The 18,481-nt window shown below is 45.1% G+C and overlaps 1 protein-coding gene across 1 annotated transcript in view; it reads right to left on the bottom strand.

The window, feature by feature from the left end:
- The window catches only part of LOC105009603 (disintegrin and metalloproteinase domain-containing protein 12), a 101,307-nt gene that overhangs the window by 31,126 nt on the left and 51,700 nt on the right, over nt 1–18,481 (bottom strand). Inside the window, exons 7-11 of the mRNA XM_029120274.2 lie at nt 14,160–14,225; nt 13,908–13,979; nt 13,075–13,244; nt 12,378–12,462; nt 8,240–8,388 (exon numbers count right to left, since the gene is read on the bottom strand). Of these exons, the coding sequence (XP_028976107.2) occupies nt 8,240–8,388; nt 12,378–12,462; nt 13,075–13,244; nt 13,908–13,979; nt 14,160–14,225 (542 nt within the window). The remainder of the gene's footprint in view (nt 1–8,239; nt 8,389–12,377; nt 12,463–13,074; nt 13,245–13,907; nt 13,980–14,159; nt 14,226–18,481) is intronic.

Raw genomic sequence — 18,481 nt, 5'->3', positions numbered from 1 at the left:
ATAGATCATCCTCAATGAGACCTGAAGTCCTCAGTTCACCAGCAATTCCCATCCAACATGACAGAGCTAAAGAGGATCTACGGAAGAATGGCAGAAACTGCCCAAACGCAGGCAGGGACATAGCCAAGAAGATTCAAAGCTGTGATCGCTGCCAAAGTACTGAATAAATGGTCTAAATAATTACTATAAAGATTTCTGAAGATTTCTTCATACATGTTTTTCGCTTTGTCATCACGGGGGTACTGTGTGGATTGATGGGTAAAATGAACGTATTCTATTATACATTAGGTCTATAACACAACAAAATGTGGAGAAAGTGAAGGGGTCTGAATACGCGCCGAAGGGCAGTGCAGATGTGTGTGTTTTTTATAAAGGATACGGAGACAACAGCTTGAACCAACCATTTTGTTTGCTCAGTGGGATCTAATGGGCCCTTTGTGGATAGAACCATATGCCCTACAGTGTAGCACACTTCCTTTGACCAGGGCTCATAGCTGTCACTCTCTTTAGGGCACAGGGGGCCATTTGGGCTGCACTCCATGACACATCCTCAGGTGATGATGTGACACGAGGAATTAATAAAGAAATCAATGTCAATGAAAACGTGTTCAATTAATGAGTTTTGCCATTTGGGGATGAGCCAGGCCTCCTCAGAGTGGTCAGGTGCAGTTACAGACCCGTACGATAACAAGTCGTCCCAGCGCCAGTACCCGAGTCCTAAGGGCTGAGGTGGATTTCATGTCATAAAAGAACACTAAAATAACAAATAATGTACAAATTACAACGGCCAGTAACCTTTGGAAACGGACGAACGAAAACCCCTAGAATTTGAACTTAACGTTTCATCTCGACTCGCCATTTGAAATAAATACACTGGATCAAAACTAGACAGGCCGAATTGGGTGCGGGAGTTCGTGTTCCTCTAATCTGGGCGGAGGGGGCGTCAGGGGAAGACGGACGATGTGTTCGCTGACGATGGGGGACACCAGCCTGTTCTCGTTAGGGAGAGAGAACGAGCTCGGAGGGAGGGACAGAGAAGGGGTGAAGCTACAGTGGGCCGTAACCTGTGTGATGGAATCAGGAAGCATGTACAGCTGTCTGCTTTGCACCAGGACAGACTGGTGGTCTTACTTCCATCATCCCGTCCTTCCTTCCTCTTTCTCTCTATCCCGTCTTTTTCTATGCTGTCCATCTCTTCACTAGAGTCACATCGAAGGCCAGGGCCAGCAACGCCTCACAGGCCTCTATCTCTCCGCAATGAAAATGATTTGTTCCATCCCTCTTTCCCTTCATCCCTTCATAAGGTCCCTCCCTGAAGGACCAAAGCCAGTACATATTAATGGCTACACAGCAACGGTGTCATCCCATCGTAGGGGTGCCTCCCTGTAAGACCAAATGCCGGTACATATATATTGATGACACTGCAGAAAGGGGCCTCAGATAAGGCTGACACGGCGTGAGATCAGCCATGAGGAGGGTTTGGATGAAGAGGGTCCGTGTGGTGGGGAAGGTTACAGAATGTTAATGCTTTGAGAGTGAAGGGGGCTGCCTTATCCTGTTCTTATGCTGCACGAGGTTGGCTGGAAAGCAGCATGCTGGCGCGTTTGAACCCAACTCATTGAAGCTCCAACCTTGAAGACACCATTATTATTCTGCATCATAATCACTCCGTGCTGTTTTTTTTCGAAAGAGCTGATCTGTGTGTGTGTATGTGTGTATGTGTGTGTGCACGTTTGTGCATGTGTTTTTACGTGTACGTGTGTCTGAGTATGTGCGCGCATGTGTGTGTGTGTATGTGTGTCTGTGTGTGGATGTGTGCGTATGTGTTTGTGTGTGTGTCTGTGTGTGGTGTGTGTCTGTGTGTGTGTGTGTCTGTGTGTGGGTGTGTGCTTTGAAAGAGATGCTGGGCTCCTGCCTGGAAACACATGGCTGCTGGAGCTATAAACAATAATTGCTGCCCTGGGCTGATGAATAGTACTCAGGTGATTTGCGTGTGTGTGTGTGTCTGTGTGTGGGTGGGTGAGGGTGTCTGTGGGCGTATGTGTCTGTGCGTGGGCGGGTGGGTTTGTCGGTTTGTGTCTGTGTGTGGGTGGGTGTGTCTGTGGGCGTGTGTGTCTGTGCCTGGGCGGATTGGGTTTGTCTGTTTGTGTCTGTGTGTGGGTGTTTGGGTGTGTGCGTGTGTCTACGGAACTAAACAGGGAGAGTTTGAGTTCCTTCACACATGGGAGACTGAGCAGCTGCCTCAGGCTGGAAGCACGTTCTGTCTTCTGACCAGAAATCTCTTCAGGAAATACATAGGAAGATAGGATGAGAGGAAGAGGAGAGCGAGTATGATGGAAGGAGAGAAAAATGCGAGGAGAGAGAGGAGAAGATGAGGAAGAGGAGAGAGAGAGGAAGATGAGAGGAGAGAAAGAAGGACAGAAAGGGAAGGAGGGTCAGAGAGAGACAGATTTTTTCCTTAACCTAAGGCAAAGGGTTAAAACAGAGAGCGAAGGAGAGAAAAGTTAGATATTTTAACAATTTTTGTATGAGAATAATTTGAAAGGTTACATGACAAACAAAATGGTTCTGCTGAATGTTTTCATTGGCTGTCTTTCAGGATGTGGCAGGAGGCCACCAATTCGGTTGCCAGAACTCCAGATTTTGACTAAGCACCCAATAAATATTGATTTTGTCTTCAACTTTTCTTGTGTCAAATTCTTGGTGGTATTCGATTTTTGTTTTTTAAAATGTATTTTTGGACATTTCATTGATAGGGCAGAGAAAGTGTTGAGAAGTGGTGCTGAAATACAACGGGTCTGAAGAATAAACGGAGTTAGCACAACCTGTTCTCTGTGGGCAACCATGTTAGCCTGTGACGACAGACCTCTATGAACAGGCTGCGTTCACCAAGTCCCCACCTAGTCGCTATTTACCTCCATTTGCTGTCAGTCACAGTGGTCAGATAGTCTCCAACTATGTGCAGTCTGTTCAGTGCTAATGGCATTGACATTTCCTGAAATATTTGGTGTGTTATTTTCAATGTTCAGTTTCTGACCATCTTCATGGTTTTGATTGTTGGTGTGAGTCAAAGTCAGAGGGATGGTTATTTAAGTAATAAGCCACGGGGGGGGGGAGGGGGGGGGGGTAGTACACAGCCAATTTACATTACATCACGTATGAAAGTTGTCAGGAAGTCAGGGTTCGAACAACGCGGTTTATGATAAAGAATCCAGACATCGTCCTGATCATTGAACCAATACTTATCTCTTCCGGGGGTAATGCGGGTGTGTTAAACATAAAATATTTATTCTACATTTTTGGTTTTAATTGGGGTGCGGGTTGGGGGGGCTCAGGCCCCCAGATCACTTGGTCCTCCCCTGGGTTGGATTGGAAATCGGAGCTTTAGAAGCCTACTGGTTTAGGGAAGTCTTCCCTTCATCTTCTGACATTCAGGAGCTTTGTGATTATATGTTTTGTCTGTTTGTTTCAAAATGGTTGTAAAACGGAATGGCTCTTTGTTCTATTAAAATACAGAGAGGGGGATTGACCCAATTCAGCTCTACATGCAATTTCAAGCGTCTCTTTGAACTTCAACATACTGTACTCTCCGGGAAGTCTACAGTATTTCAAGTGAATGTTTGTGCTATTTGTTAAATAATTAGATATTTTTTTACCAGGTAGATTAGTTGAGAAGCATTTGTCTCCAGGTAAAAAGATTGATATGATCAAACTTTGATTTCAGCTGTAAGGGAAACTCCCAGTATTGTGAATAATGTTGTAGAGTTTGGGACGCTTTTATTTTGGAGGTGTATGTGATCGTATTATGTAAGGATACCATCAGCCCAAGAGACTTTTAGGGTCCTTAAATGTATTTTTCTCTCAATAATCAGGTTTGGTGACTGGAGTGTGCAAAGGGTTTAAAGTAGAGTCTTTAACTTCCACTTTATGGCTCTGAACTCCTTGTTATATTGCGGTGCAGGTTTGACATGTTATGGGTATGTTTGTACAGTGTTTCCCCACACTAAGAATTTCTGACACCCATGGATCTTTATATTTTTAGATTTATGCAATAATGTATTTTTTACTATTTTAGGTATGCTCCATATTTATTTTTGATTAATGATCCTACTCGGTTAGTCTGTTTGAAGTTCACTCCGCCTTTGCTCAAGGTTAATGCTAAGGCTAAAAACGCTGTCAGCAGCAATTGTATTTGTTGGCTACACATTAGGTTTTAGGTCGATTTCTATGCTGTTTGTACCCTACTGTACATACTTGTTAAGTATCCTGTTGTTTGTTGGGCTACAACGGTTCATAGATGTGTTGTGTTGTTATTGGCCTGACTGTGAAGGCTCCGACTGTGAGTGATCTGACTGTGAAGGCTCTGACTGCGAATTATTTGACTGTGAAGGCTCTGACTGTGAATTATTTGACTGTGAAGGCTTTGACCATTAATTATTTGACTGTGAAGGCTCTGACCATTATTTATTTGACTGTGAAGGCTCTGACTGTGAATGATCTGGCTTTGAAGGCTCTGAGAGACACTTGATTGTCGAAGTAGTCTACAGCTGCCAATGGACCTGCTGTAGATACACCTACCAAAACAATCCCCTCTGAGAAACCATTGACAATGAACAGACCCAATTTCCGGGGGGTGGAAGGTTGCTTCTTCACAGTAAGTGTTGATCCCCATGGCGGTTAACTGTGTCTGGCTAGTTTTCTGTTCTGGCATACAGGTCTCAGTAGACTAGCACGTTCCTTTGGGCCTGAACAGACATATCTCCCCTTCTAGAATGAGGACACTCTCCTCATTGAAGCAACCGAAGACAGATATATGAAGCACAGAGGAAGACGTCTCCATCTGTTAAGATGGCCTCCTTGGTAACTCTTTTTGAATTAGTTCTGATTGACACCAAATAATTATTCTCACTGCCACCCCATCCTACGTGTCCTTTACATTTACATTTGGTCGATGGAATAATTATCCCCCTATAACCTATGCCCCATGTTTCCCGTAGCCCCCAAAAAACAAGATCCTCAGTTAATTTCTGGTATTGGATACTGCTCTTGATGAGAGGACAATGAAGATGAGATGAAGATGCGATGAGATGGATACTGCTCTTTAGCCCACATGCTGGACAACCTAAATCCTTGAAAATTCATTTCGTTTTCCATTCACCTTCACAATTGAACAAACTCTTGATAACACTTGTGTCATGCCACTTATGCTGCCGGAATGTGAGCATGGCAGAGTTCTCAGAATGCTTGTTAGCATGGCGCCTGGCCTATCACATGTGAGCACACAGTAGCGTGAGGAATGTCTGTGATACGGTTGCCGGGGGCGTGGCCAGCGGCTAATCTCTCACGTTTTTAGCTCTGCCTGCTGCGCCGAGCCTCCTCCAGATGTGGGTCTGCAGTGATGGGGAGGGGTGTGGTAAGTCTGTTTGCTTGGGGGAGGGGCCTGAAGCTCTGTGCTGGACGGACAGTGGTGGTTGCTGAACAGCAGCCCGGTTTCTACCGAGCAGCATCTTGGTGAAACACTGTTTTTGGTGTTTCATGTTTGGCCGCTCAGGGCTACAGAATGTATGGTGATGAGGGGGAGGGGGGTATGTATGGTGTTGAGGCTCTGTTAGCCGCTACATAACAATGTGCAACTAAAGATGTTGACGAGCAAATCACTAACTAAACGATCACTAATACTTTTTTTGAATAAAGCTACTGTACTTGTCGCTGCTCTGTTTTCCTGCTGCAATGCCATTTTCTGTTTGTTGATTTAACTAGCTAGCTTTTTTTGCGCTAACCCGGCCCTGGTGACAAAATATTGTAAAACAAGAAACAACAAAAGGAGTGAAGAATCTTCGAAAAACAACATATATTTTTTTACCTCACTTAGTTGATCTTTCCTTAATATTGTGATTTAATTTAGTTGTAATTCATTAGTTCTTGTCTCAATTTATACTTCTTTAACTATTGTCCATTTCCATTTTCCATTTCCAAGAGAAAATGATCTGAAGCTCCAGCTATGCATATCTTGAAGTCTCTCTCTCTTTTTCCGCTTTCTTCTTTCTTTGTTTCTCCCTCCCTCCCTCACTCTTTCCCTCTCTCAGAATAGCGCTGCATAATAGAAGGTGTTCAGGGTTGGTTAAGTATTTATCACAAGCAGCTCAACCCCCCCCCCCAATATTAATGTTGCATGTGTGTAAAGAGAGAATAGCGTCACTGTAAATAACGAAGAAAGAAAGAGAGCATGTGAGAGGGATTCAAGTGAAACATCAGCCTTTCATTTCTCTCCTTCCCCATCTCCCTCCTCTCTGTTCCACTGTCCCTCTTTCTCTCACCCCCCCCCCCATCTCCCACTCTCTCTATTCATCGCTCCTCTCTCCTCGTCTTCATCACACTTCCTTCGTGTTCCCCTTTACGTTTCTACTCTTCCTTCTAAATCTATCCTCCTTGTACTGGCCTTTGGAGGGGCTCTGTTTGACAGAAGTTGCCCTACAAGACGTTCATGCTTTCCTTCACGGCTTGCTGCTGTGCAGTTTAATGGGAGGATAACCAGGAATAGTGTTACCCCGTTTTTAATGGACCCAATCCAACTCAAACACACAGGGACATATCCAGTATAAACACTCAAGCCTTCTCTCCCAGCTAGCTAGGGCTTGGCTGGACCTGAGGATCCGACACGGAACATTTCGTCTGTCTCCCAAATTGCACTTCAATTCCTCTTTCCCTGCACTACTTTTCACCAGGGCCTTCAGAGCTTTGGTCAAATGTCGAGAGCCACAGCAGGAAGGAGGTGCCATTTGGAACGGAGCAGATAACGGCCCGGTATGTGTATTACCGTGAGATCTTGTCGTTCCAGTCTGTAGGTGTAACACGCATGAGCTAACGGAGCGGGCCTCCCAATTCAAGTCCAGAGTGGTCCATTGGGTGGTTGTTACCTGTGCCCAGGTCAACCTGCCGGGTCAGATGTTCCAAGCCCGGTTCAGTGATCCCTGTGACGGAGGTGACCATCGAGGAAGTGAATAAAGGCACTCTTGTTCTTGTCGAACACGGCCATCCCAACATCTCAATGGTCTATGAGATGGCTGAGGTAAAACCAGGGTGGCTTGAATACTGTTTCATGTAGAACGGGCAACTTAATGTTGATGCCTAACTCCTAGACCTAACCTTGATCTCTAAGCCAACAAAAGCATTTTAAAATGTCAGCACTTGAAATAAATCTCGGACTTTTCATCACATTTTCCTGTAATGTCGAGACATTTAGATGATTTCTGTCATAAAAATGTTTAAGATACAGTACACACGTGTGCAAGCACGCACGCACGCAGAGACACATACAGAGACACACACATAGACACATACACACACAGACAGAAACACACACACATCGAGAAATACACACACACGAAGACGTACACACACACACAAACACACAGAAACACACACAAACAGGGACACACACAGAGACATGAACACAGAGAGAGACACAGACACATACATACACACAAAGAAACACACACACAAAGACAAACACATACACATACACACACACACATACACAGACACACACACAATGAGTCACATAGCCACAGGGCCTGAGAACAGATGGTGTCTCTCAGATAAACCCTGTGGTTCAATGCAAACATTTGCAAAACATTTGGCAAATCATACACTGACAACGAGCGAGGCTACACCAGCACACGTCTGCCCGGGACCGAATCTGGTCTCTGTGAGTGACGTTCCAGAGACGATGCATGAAGAGGTCGGAGGTCGGGAGGTTAATGAGGTTTTGGCAGTGATGGCTAATTCAAACAGACTGTCCAGGGAGCAGAGACATTGTTTTGTGGAGCCGTAACCAAACGGGCCTCGTTCGGAGGTAATGAACCAGGGAATGGTGATGTATGCGTGGCCCCGGGGCAGCGATGGCCGGTCAGATTAGAACCCCGGACAGCAGCCGATGCTGTGTTCAGATACCGCAGCTGCCTGGACGTGTCGACGAAATATAGTGAGCTGTCAGTGCTTCGTCACGTACTGGATTTAATCAACGTATACATTTGGAGAAACCCTGCGGTGATTAGTGGAAGTGACAGCGGCGAGGTCTGACAGGTCGCAGAAGGGCTGCCGAGCGAAACCCTGCAGAAACTGACCGCGGCACAAGGAGCTGGCCCGGGTGAGAATCCTCAGGAACCACCGAGGGCAACGCTGGGTTCTTGGTCAGTGTGTGCAAAGGGCACACTGTAATTGGACCGCGGCCACTCACCCTGTGGACGGGGTCATGATGCAGCCTCCGCGGTCCGACGTCACCCGGCAACCACAGCCCCGCTCCGGGGTGTCATGGTTCATCCCAAAGTTGTGGCCCAGTTCATGGGCCAGAGTCACAGCGGCTCCGAGTGGGTTGTCTGAATGGTCCTGGAGAACAAGGAGAAACCAACCGGTAAATCCTTTTCATCAATCGACCAATCTTAATCTACATTCCAACCCCCAGACTGCGAGCAGTGCAAAATAGATTGTGTCTTCTAGGCCTACATGTAGCTATTCCAAGAGTAATGACACTTTAATGAAATCATTCTAAAAATAACCTGGTGCAATCAAATGTGCTCCACCTGATCTTCTAGCATCAACTGAGGCAAAAGAAATCGATGAGTAAAGTAAATAGTAATTTGAGTCAGAGCACATCACTAAAACATCCAATTAGTAAAACAAACAAACACAGCTCGTTATTCTTGTTTCCATAAGTATTTTGGTAAAACATCACTCAAGAATTGGGCTGTATAAAATTAGTGATTGCAATTTTAAATAAATGATCTTGCTGGGTCTAGCTGATGTTTATTAAAACAGTTCTCCATACTCTACAGAAACCAGTGGAATGGAAAACACTCCCACACAATTCAGGCTCAAAAACTTATATGCTGCTCCCAGACTGAAACCTCTATCGATAGAAAGTCCAAAACTATTTCGAATAGACAATTTCAGACAGGTATATAGACAGAACTTTCTAAGCCAGCCACCCAGACAGAAAGAAACATGTGAGAAGAACAGACAGACAGGCAGAGAGACAGAAAGAGAAACAGACAGACAGAGTTTCAGGCTAAAATACAGAGAGAGGAACAGACAGGCTAAAAGAAAGAGAGTAACAGACTGGCAGACAGACAGAGAGGAACAGACACACAGACAGGCTAAAAGACAGAGAAAGGAACAGACAGGCAGACAGGCAGGCAGACAGACAGACAGACAGACAGAGAGGAAGAGACAGACAGACAGACAGACAGACAGAGAGGAACAGACAGGCAGACAGGCTGAAAGACAGAGAAAATAACAGACAGGCAGACAGACAGATAGGAACAGACAGACAGGCAGACAGAGAGGAACAGACAGGCTGACAGACAGACAGGCAGACAGAGAGGAACAGACAGGCAGACAGACAGACAGGCAGACAGAGAGGAACAGACAGGCAGACAGAGAGGAACAGACAGGCTGACAGACAGACAGGCAGACAGAGAGGAACAGACAGGCAGACAGAGAGGAACAGACAGCCAGACCCAGCCTAACAGGAACATGTGGTGTCTACAGGCAGGTATAGCAGGAACTGCAGATGCAGTGAACTGGAAGCCTGGAAGACGCATGAAAGAGACAAGGTGCATCTACCAACTCTTCATGGAGGCGTTGTGTTGATGTGTAGGAGTGTGTCTGACGGAGTGTGTGGGCGTGTGCGTGCGTGTGTGTGAGAGAGAGAGCTCTGTCGTGTCTCTGTGCTCTGAGGGAGTGCAGTGTTCAGTCACAGTACATTATTTCACAGGCCTAGACTGACATACTGTTCCACAATAAGTCTGACAGACCTCTGAGCCAGTGGTCTCTCAGGCAGACTTAATCTGGTCCAGTCAGGAGAAGACGGCTATTTGTGAATCATCTTCCGGCTTCTTGGTTTGAGTGATTGTAGCCTTTAGCATTTGTGTGTGTGTGTGTGGTAAAGTCTTCCACTGTGGGCCTCAGAGCCCAGTTGTCAATAGCTCACAGGACCCAGTAAGATCTGGGCTTCAATGGGTAGCCACGAGGATATGGACTGCAGTACGGAACCAATGAGATTTTCATAGTGTTATATAGGTATCTTGGTACATACAGTAACATTTTTGACATGCTTGTTGGCTAGTCAATTAATTTGTCACAGCCCAGTGAAAACTGACCAACAGGGATAGACAAACACTTAACACTAAAAGCAGCAAGCTTTTCAGACCCCAGGTATCCGCCAGAGCCGAACGCCGTTCGGCGTCATTAGCATACGAATCGTCCCTATTAGCATGGCCATTCTCCTCCGCAGCATCACCATCCAGCCAAAGCATCAGTTCATCTACTGGGTCGTTACCAAACTATAGAGTCTAAAAAATTATGAATTACAGAATTTGATTAAAATGGTTAATGAATTTGAGTAATATAAGAATGCGTTTCTATTGAAGGTCTTATCACATGAAAAAAAATATATAAGAAAAGATAACAAAGAACGATCATTTCTAAGAACACAAGCTATAGTATTTCTTCTGTTTATTAGATCCTACAAATGTATAAAATGAAAATTACACAGCCAATCTATAGGTGACAAGAATTGTGTATAGGTGAAATGAATACAAACGGAGAAGATTTAGAGGAGTTATTAGAAAAAGACGAGGTCCATTACTCCAAATGTGTGCAAAACTAGGGCGGGTTTGCAGGTCTCTCCTGGGGGTTCTATCGAGTTGATGTCGAATTGTTAAGTAGCCTTTATCGTTTGTATTATGCTTCAATATTAGCATAATGGTCATGAAAATTGTGTATTTCTTTTGTAAGTATGTATGTATGTATGGCTTTTAGTTGTGACTGGGTCACAGAGGTGCTGATCCAATTCTCTGGTAATTTTTTAGGCTTTAATTTTGGGGCCCTGGTCAACTATCCTGTTAACACTACAACCGCCAAATGCTTAAACCAATTGACGTTTGAGTTTGTATGTATGTATATATGTATGTATGCATGTATGCATGTATGTATGCATGTATGCATGTATGTATGTATGCATGCATGTATGCATGCATGTATGCATGTATGTATGTATGTATGCATGTAGGTATGCATGTATGCATGTATGCATGTATGTATGCATGTATGCATGTATGTATGTATGCATGTAAGTATGCATGTATGTATGCATGTAGGTATGTATGCATGTATGTATGCATGTATGTATGTATGCATGTATGTATGCATGTATGTATGCCTGTATGTAGGTATGTATGTATGCATGCATGTATGTATGTATGTATGTGTGTAGGTATGTATGTAGGTATGGATAAGGGCATTTAAAGGAATTATCAGTAATCTGAAAATTCCTCAGTGACTGTGACAGTGTGTATTCCTATAGAAGGGGAAGTAAACCCCCTGACTCATATCAACACCGTATTCAATTATTTCTTTTGTGGCGGTAAATGAACTGGCCATTCCACAGAAAAAGAGAGATGTAAGAGACGAAAGCAAAATGAAGAGAGAGGGAAAAGAGAGATGAAGAACGGGATGAAACAGATAATGAGAAGAGGTTAGCCTGTCACTTGGATAGGAAACAGGGAGTTCTCATTTGTGGGTCAGTGGGTTTCATTTTCACACCCTCTACTAATAAGTAATAAGCAATCATTTATGACAAAGTCCAATGTCTGTTCACTCCCTGTTTATGTCAGACATATCACCTCATTCTAGGCCATTGTTGTGCCTCGTTAAAATGGGAGGGGCTTGCCCTCGAGTAATCAATGTCTGCTGGCGTGTGAGGAAAATGAAGCCTCTGAGTGCAGTGGACCATGACATATGCACTTGAGCTGACATGGCCCAAGTGGAATGGACTCATTAATGCGCTTTCTCCTAGATGTAAATAACAGTTAGTGTACGTTCCAAACAGCAGCCTCTTCCCTCTTAGTGCCCGGTTTTTGACCAGCGCCCATTGTGTTCTGGTTAAAAGTAGTGCACTACGTGTGAAATAGGGGGGCCATTTGTCACAAAGTCTCAACATGAGTTCCTCACATCTCCAGTTTACCCCCAGCTCACCCTCCACAGTTGCCTGGCCCAGGAGAGAAACATTAGAGCCATGCTGAATGCCACCTGGGATTGAAGAGGGAGGACGGATAAACTAGGTCAATCATAGCTGGGTTTATGACACCGTTAAACAATGTGACAGATTACAGTGCAGAGCTGTGCAGGGGAGTCAATCTTCCACCTACAAGGACGATCTTCCAGGAGGCTGTTCTGCTCACACAAGCACACACACGCGCAGAAGCACAAACATACAAACACAGCTACACACACACACACACAAACAAAGAAACACAAAAGAAACATATAGTTTTATAAAACGAGCTGAGTTAGTCAGACCAGAACAGAACACTCACCATGACGATGCCCCCTGACTGCTCCGCTGTACACATGCTCATAATGGGCGCCATGCCAATGGTGGTGCCCTGAAAGTACACCCCGCTGTGGAGAACAACAAACAACCAAATCAACCCCCTAAAGGACAACATACACCCCTAATGGATAACATACAGCCCTAATGGACAACATACACCCCTAAAGGACAACATACACCCCTAAAGGACAACATACACCCCTAATGGACAACATACACACCTAATGGATAACATACAGCCCTAATGGACAACATACACCCCTAATGGACAACATACACCCCTAATGGACAACATACACCCCTAATGGATAACATACACCCCTAATGGACAACATACACCCCTAATGGACAACATACACCCCTAATGGATAACATACACCCCTAATGGACAACATACACCCCTAATGGATAACATACACCCCTAATGGACAACATACACCCCTAATGGATAACATACACCCCTAATGGACAACATACACCCCTAATTGACAACATACACCCCTAATGGACAACATACACCCCTAATGGACAACATACACCCCTAATGGATAACATACAGCCCTAATGGACAACATACACCCCTAATGGACAACATACACCCCTAATGGACAACATAAAGCCCTAATGGACAACATATATTAAGGACACAAGGCCATATCATTACTGTGTAGAAGAACTACCTGACTAGCTGCGCGTTATCATGAGGCCTGGTGGGCAGCAGTTTGAGCTTCCTCCAGTCCAGGAACTCATGTAGGGTGGTGAAAGGATCCTGGGTGACAGGACACTTGTCCTGGTCGCTCCACACTTCCAACCCAACCAACGCCACACGGATGTTCAGGGCACGATAGAACTGAGAGAGTGAGGAGGGAAGGATGTAGGAGGAAGAAGGATGTAGGAGGAAGAAGGATGTAGGAGGAAGAAGGATGTAGGAGGAAGAAGGATGTAGGAGGAAGAAGGATGTAGGAGGAAGAAGGATGTAGGAGGAAGAAGGATGGAGAGAGACAAGTAGAGGAGGGTGGAGAGATGGAGGGGAGATATTGAGTAGTCGAGACCAAGCAGAGAATAAAAAAAAATGTCATCTATTTTATTAGCTAAAAATCTTGACTTCAAAGTACCACAGCAGATTTGCAGAATTCATCATTTTAAAACCTCCCAAACTCCGGGAAACAGCCAAAAATATTCATTATGCCTCACAAACACTTCAAATAAATGGTCGATTGCTCTTTAAACACTCATCCGCGTCGGACGATGCCCAATATTGATATCACCTCCAAACCAGTAGACATGCAAAATCAATCATCCGTTCGTAATTCAATCATGCGGTCCTATCTGCTCCGTTAATTAAGGGTGAGAGAAACCATTTGGCAAATCATGGTACTGCACTTCCAAATGGACCCCTTCTCCCTGCACACAGAGCAAAACTTTCCCCCAGGGACCCGTCTCAGGGCCAGTGCACCAAAGTAAGCAGGCGGCACAGTTTGGAAGGTGCCCTGGATATTGATTTGGCCGTTACCTTGTCAACGTAGTTGGCTATCTCAGCCAGCCTCTGTTTGACCTTTCCAACGTCCTTCCCTTGTTTCTGGAACTGAGGAGGAGGCAGAAAGAGGAGGAGGAGGAGAAGGGTTGAAATCTGTGAGTCAACGTTTCAGAGGTCTAGAGAGCCGCAGTTCTCTCTCACGCTCAGAGGGCAGGGGCAGCGTCTCCGGGGGGGGGGGGGTCATGGTGGGGTTAAGGGTCAGCCCAGGTCGTCGGCCGAAGTGCTTACCTCTCTGTTATCAGCGACGATGATCAACTCCACATACTGGGTGGCACTCTGGGCTTGTCTCCTGTGCTGTGGGGGGAAAGAGGGGAGAGAGAGAGAGAGAGAGAGGTGGGAGGACGGGGGGGGGGGGCAGATAAGACAAGGAGGGAGGGAGAGAAGAGATAAAGAGAGGAGGAAGAGAAGAAGCCAAAGGTGAAGAAATGGAGAGGTGGACAAGAGGGAGGGAAAAGAAGGAGAGATCTTGTCAGAGGAGACACTTCAAAGTTAGTCAATTTCAATAAAGGGCCGTCCTAAATATAACAGCCTAACCACTCAATAGAGTCTTCCGCCGCAACAACACCTCAATATCCCTAATGTCACATTATTCCCGACTAAGTGTGAATTTCATAATACCACTATACACTATACAATATACACTATACACTATACCACTATACCACTATACACTATACCACTATACACTATACAATATACACTATACCACTATACACTATACCACTATACACTATACCACTATACACTATAACACTATACCAATATACACTATACCACTATACACTATACCACTATACACTATACCACTATACCACTATACCACTATACACTATATCACTATACCACTATACACTATACCATATACACTATACCACTATACAATATGCACTATACAATATACACTATACACTATACCACTATACCACTATACACTATACACTATACACTATACACTACACACTATACCACTATACACTATACACTATACACTATACACTATACCACTATACACTATACACTATACCACTATACCACTATACACTATACACTTTACACTATACCACTATACCACTATACACTTTACACTATACCACTATACCACTATACACTATACCACTATACACTATACACTATACACTAAACCACTATACACTATACACTAAACCACTATACACTATACACTATACAATATACACTATACCACTATACACTATACACTATACACTATACCACTATACACTATACACTATACACTATACCACTATACCACTATACACTATACACTATACACTATACACTATACACTATACACTATACACTATACCACTATACACTATACCACTATACACTATACACTATACACTATACACTATACACTATACACTATACAGAGGATAGGGTGAAACCATGATAACCTACAATAGACCAGTCAATGTAAAACAGAACCATAATAACCTACAATAGACCAGTCAATGTAAAACAGAACCATAATAACCTACTACACAACAGCCAATGTTAAATGGAACCACCTATTACAGACCAGTCAAAGTTACCCACTGTCAATAAAGCACGTCATACCCTGGAAGTCAACGTAAACTTTCCTCATTACCGACCAACCCTTCTTCACACAAACTTGGCAACGGAGCGTCAGTCCCTCACACAGGCCTGCGTACTTTTTGCGTCGTTTCCATTTTGCAGCGGCTCTGTATGCAGGGCATCCGCCAAACTCAGGGCTGAGGTTCTCAGTTTCAGTGAGCCCCGCAGAACCCAGCTGGATGTGACCGGCTCGCCGTATTCAACAGCACAGCACTTGGAAGGGGACGACATTATTTTGGGTTGCATCCACCACCCGCAGCCACGCGACTAACACCCTTTTTCCCGGTGAGTGCGAGTGTGTGTGTGTAGGCGAGAGCCAGGACCCGGTCTCCGCCAGGGCAGTTCTCAACCCGAGCCTCTGTATCCCCAAACACCAACGCCCGGCTAACGCTCTCCGGCTGTGAGGCCCTCCGCTCTGCCCTGGATACAGCCTTGTCTTATCTACCTTCTCTGGGAGATAGGCGTAAGCCATGACAGAGTACCCTGCTTTTTAAGCACACCCTGAGATTATCCAGTCAAATAGAGGCCATGAGGGGGAGTTCACAGCAGTCACCTTCAACAGTCAGTTATCTTTTCAAAAAGGCTGATCCTTTTTTTTTTTTTTTTTTTTTTTGTAAAGCTTATGTGTGGGTGGGTGTGTGATGAGTGTGTTATCATAAAAAAATTCCTGGCTTTAGCATGTTTTTCTCGAATTACAATTATCATTATGGAAACAGTGATATTGCATATCCATAGTCCATGTTGATTATTAACTCCCATAAGATCATTCCTTTGGATCTGGAAATTATTGATGTGTTTCCAATAGCTCATCTGACCCATTCAACTGTATACGCAGCCAGATATAACTGGTCTAGAGACGGTTCAGCAGTGCCACTGCAAATAACACATTCACATTACATTCTTCCTTATCAGTGCTCTGCCTGGATACCCAACATCACAGATTTGAGAATGTTATGCGGAAGGTTTAAAGAATGTCTGTCTCCCTGGTCCCTCTCTGTCTCTCCCAGTCCCTCTCTGTCCCTCTCTGTGTCTGTCTCAATCTGTCTATTTCTGTCTCTCTTTGTCCCTCTCTGTCACTTTGTGTCCCTCTCTGTCTCTCTGTCCCTCTCTGTCTCTTTCTGTCCCTCTGTGACTCTCTCTCTGTCTCTCTCTCTCTCTGTCTCTCTCTGTCCCTCTTTGTGTTCTATCTGTCTCTCTCTGTCTCTCTTTGTCTCTCTTTGTCTCTCTCTGTCCCTCTTTGTCTCTCTCTCTCTGTCTCTCTCTGTCCCTCTTTGTCTCTATCTGTCTCTCTCTGTCTCTCTTTGTCTCTCTCTGTCTTTCTCTGTCCCTCTTTGTCTCTAGCTGTCTCCCTCTGTCCCTCTGTCCCCCTCTTTGTCTCTCTCTCTCTCTCTTTTTCCCTCTTTGTCTCTCTCTGTCCCTCTCTGTCCCATTCTCCAGCTATCGTCATTGTGGAATCCTGGCTCCCAACACAGCTAGTTGGCTTCCTATTTTCAGCCCATATGAGCTGTCAGACCAACCCTCAGTCCAACCCTGCCCCAGCCCTCCACGTTCGTCGTCGTTGGCCCCTGGTTGCCAACACAGCCCCCTTTACATTCCATAAGCTTTGCTCGTTAGTCACCAAACACTCTTCCCAGTTCTCCCTGCATTCATCTCTGCGACTCCACACTGATCGTCCCGCTGGCACCCAGGGGACGTGACGTCCTCCCTAAGCCCTTCCAGAGCCCCTGCTGCTCTCCATCACATCCAACCTGGCTTTAGCGCCTTCAGCAGGTTGTCACCACAGAAGTCATGCTCTCTAGCCAGATACCCTCCACGTGTGTGTGTGTGTGTCAGTGTGTGTGTACTACTTTACCCGTTAGGTTCAGATGCCCTCATCGGTTTCTTGAAGCATGGCAAATCATGACTAGTAAGGCCATTGTGCCTCACTTGTAATGGGGTTTTAGTGGTTAAGGTTAGGGTTAGGATCCCAGCCTTGTCTCCATAACACCACCCTACCTGGAGGTGACAGCCTAGTCTTCTCAGCACCGCCCCGTCACAGTGTCCTTCCCCGTCTCTCTGGGGACCATGGGACGTTTTCCATTTATGAAAAGAAATCACTCAGGTATCTTACAATGCTAAGTTCCCAGGTCTGTCACTGAGTCCCAAATTGACCCATATTCCCCTCAAAATGCACTTTCTTAGACTGGGGCCCATAGGGGACAGCGGGTCCTTTGGGATGCAGACGTCGTTGCCTCCACACAACATCAGCTGGATGCTTCAGACACGGGATCTTAATTGGATGAAGGAGGAGGCGTCCATCATCAGATAAAACGCTGAAGGGGAGAAGAGGGGGTGTGTATTTCTGAGCCAGGAGAATAAAAACATGTTCTTCTGCGCATGATAAATCACAGGAGTGGATGTCTCCCTGGCCGACGGGTCTGGCTGCTCTGTTGTGGTCCTGTCAGGGAGTATTAGCCAACTGCGAATCACAGCGGTGCCTTCGTGTGTGTTTCATCTCAGACATCATAACACATTTCCCGTTCTTCAATTCAGACAATGGAATTTAGAGTTAGACAAAATAATAACTGTCATCTTAAAAGCCTCCTTCTCTCTCTCTCTCTCTCTTTCTCTCGCTCTCTCTCTCACCCAATCCTCTCATCTGATGCAGGGGCTGTTGGACAATGCGGTGAAATCTGAAAATATTGTAGGAGCAATGCCAAAAAACCCAATGCAGAGGTTTGAAGTTCAAGGACAACAGCTGACATCTTTCATGTGGAGTGTGGAGTCTCCTCTTAATGCTGTTGGCCGGTACAGAACCCATCTACTCTATTTGGTTCTATGTTGCTGTTGGCTGGTACAGAACCCATCTACTCTATTCGGATCTATGTTGCTGTTGGCCGGTGCAGAACCCATCTACTCTAGATGGTTCTATGTTGCTGTTGGCTGGTTCAGAACCCATCCATATTCTATTCGGT

The sequence above is a fragment of the Esox lucius genome, chromosome 6 (assembly GCF_011004845.1).
Source record: "Esox lucius isolate fEsoLuc1 chromosome 6, fEsoLuc1.pri, whole genome shotgun sequence".
Taxonomy (NCBI): domain Eukaryota; kingdom Metazoa; phylum Chordata; class Actinopteri; order Esociformes; family Esocidae; genus Esox; species Esox lucius.
The sequence above is the reverse complement of the archived record's forward strand: the minus strand, read 5'-3'. Positions and strand labels throughout refer to the sequence as shown.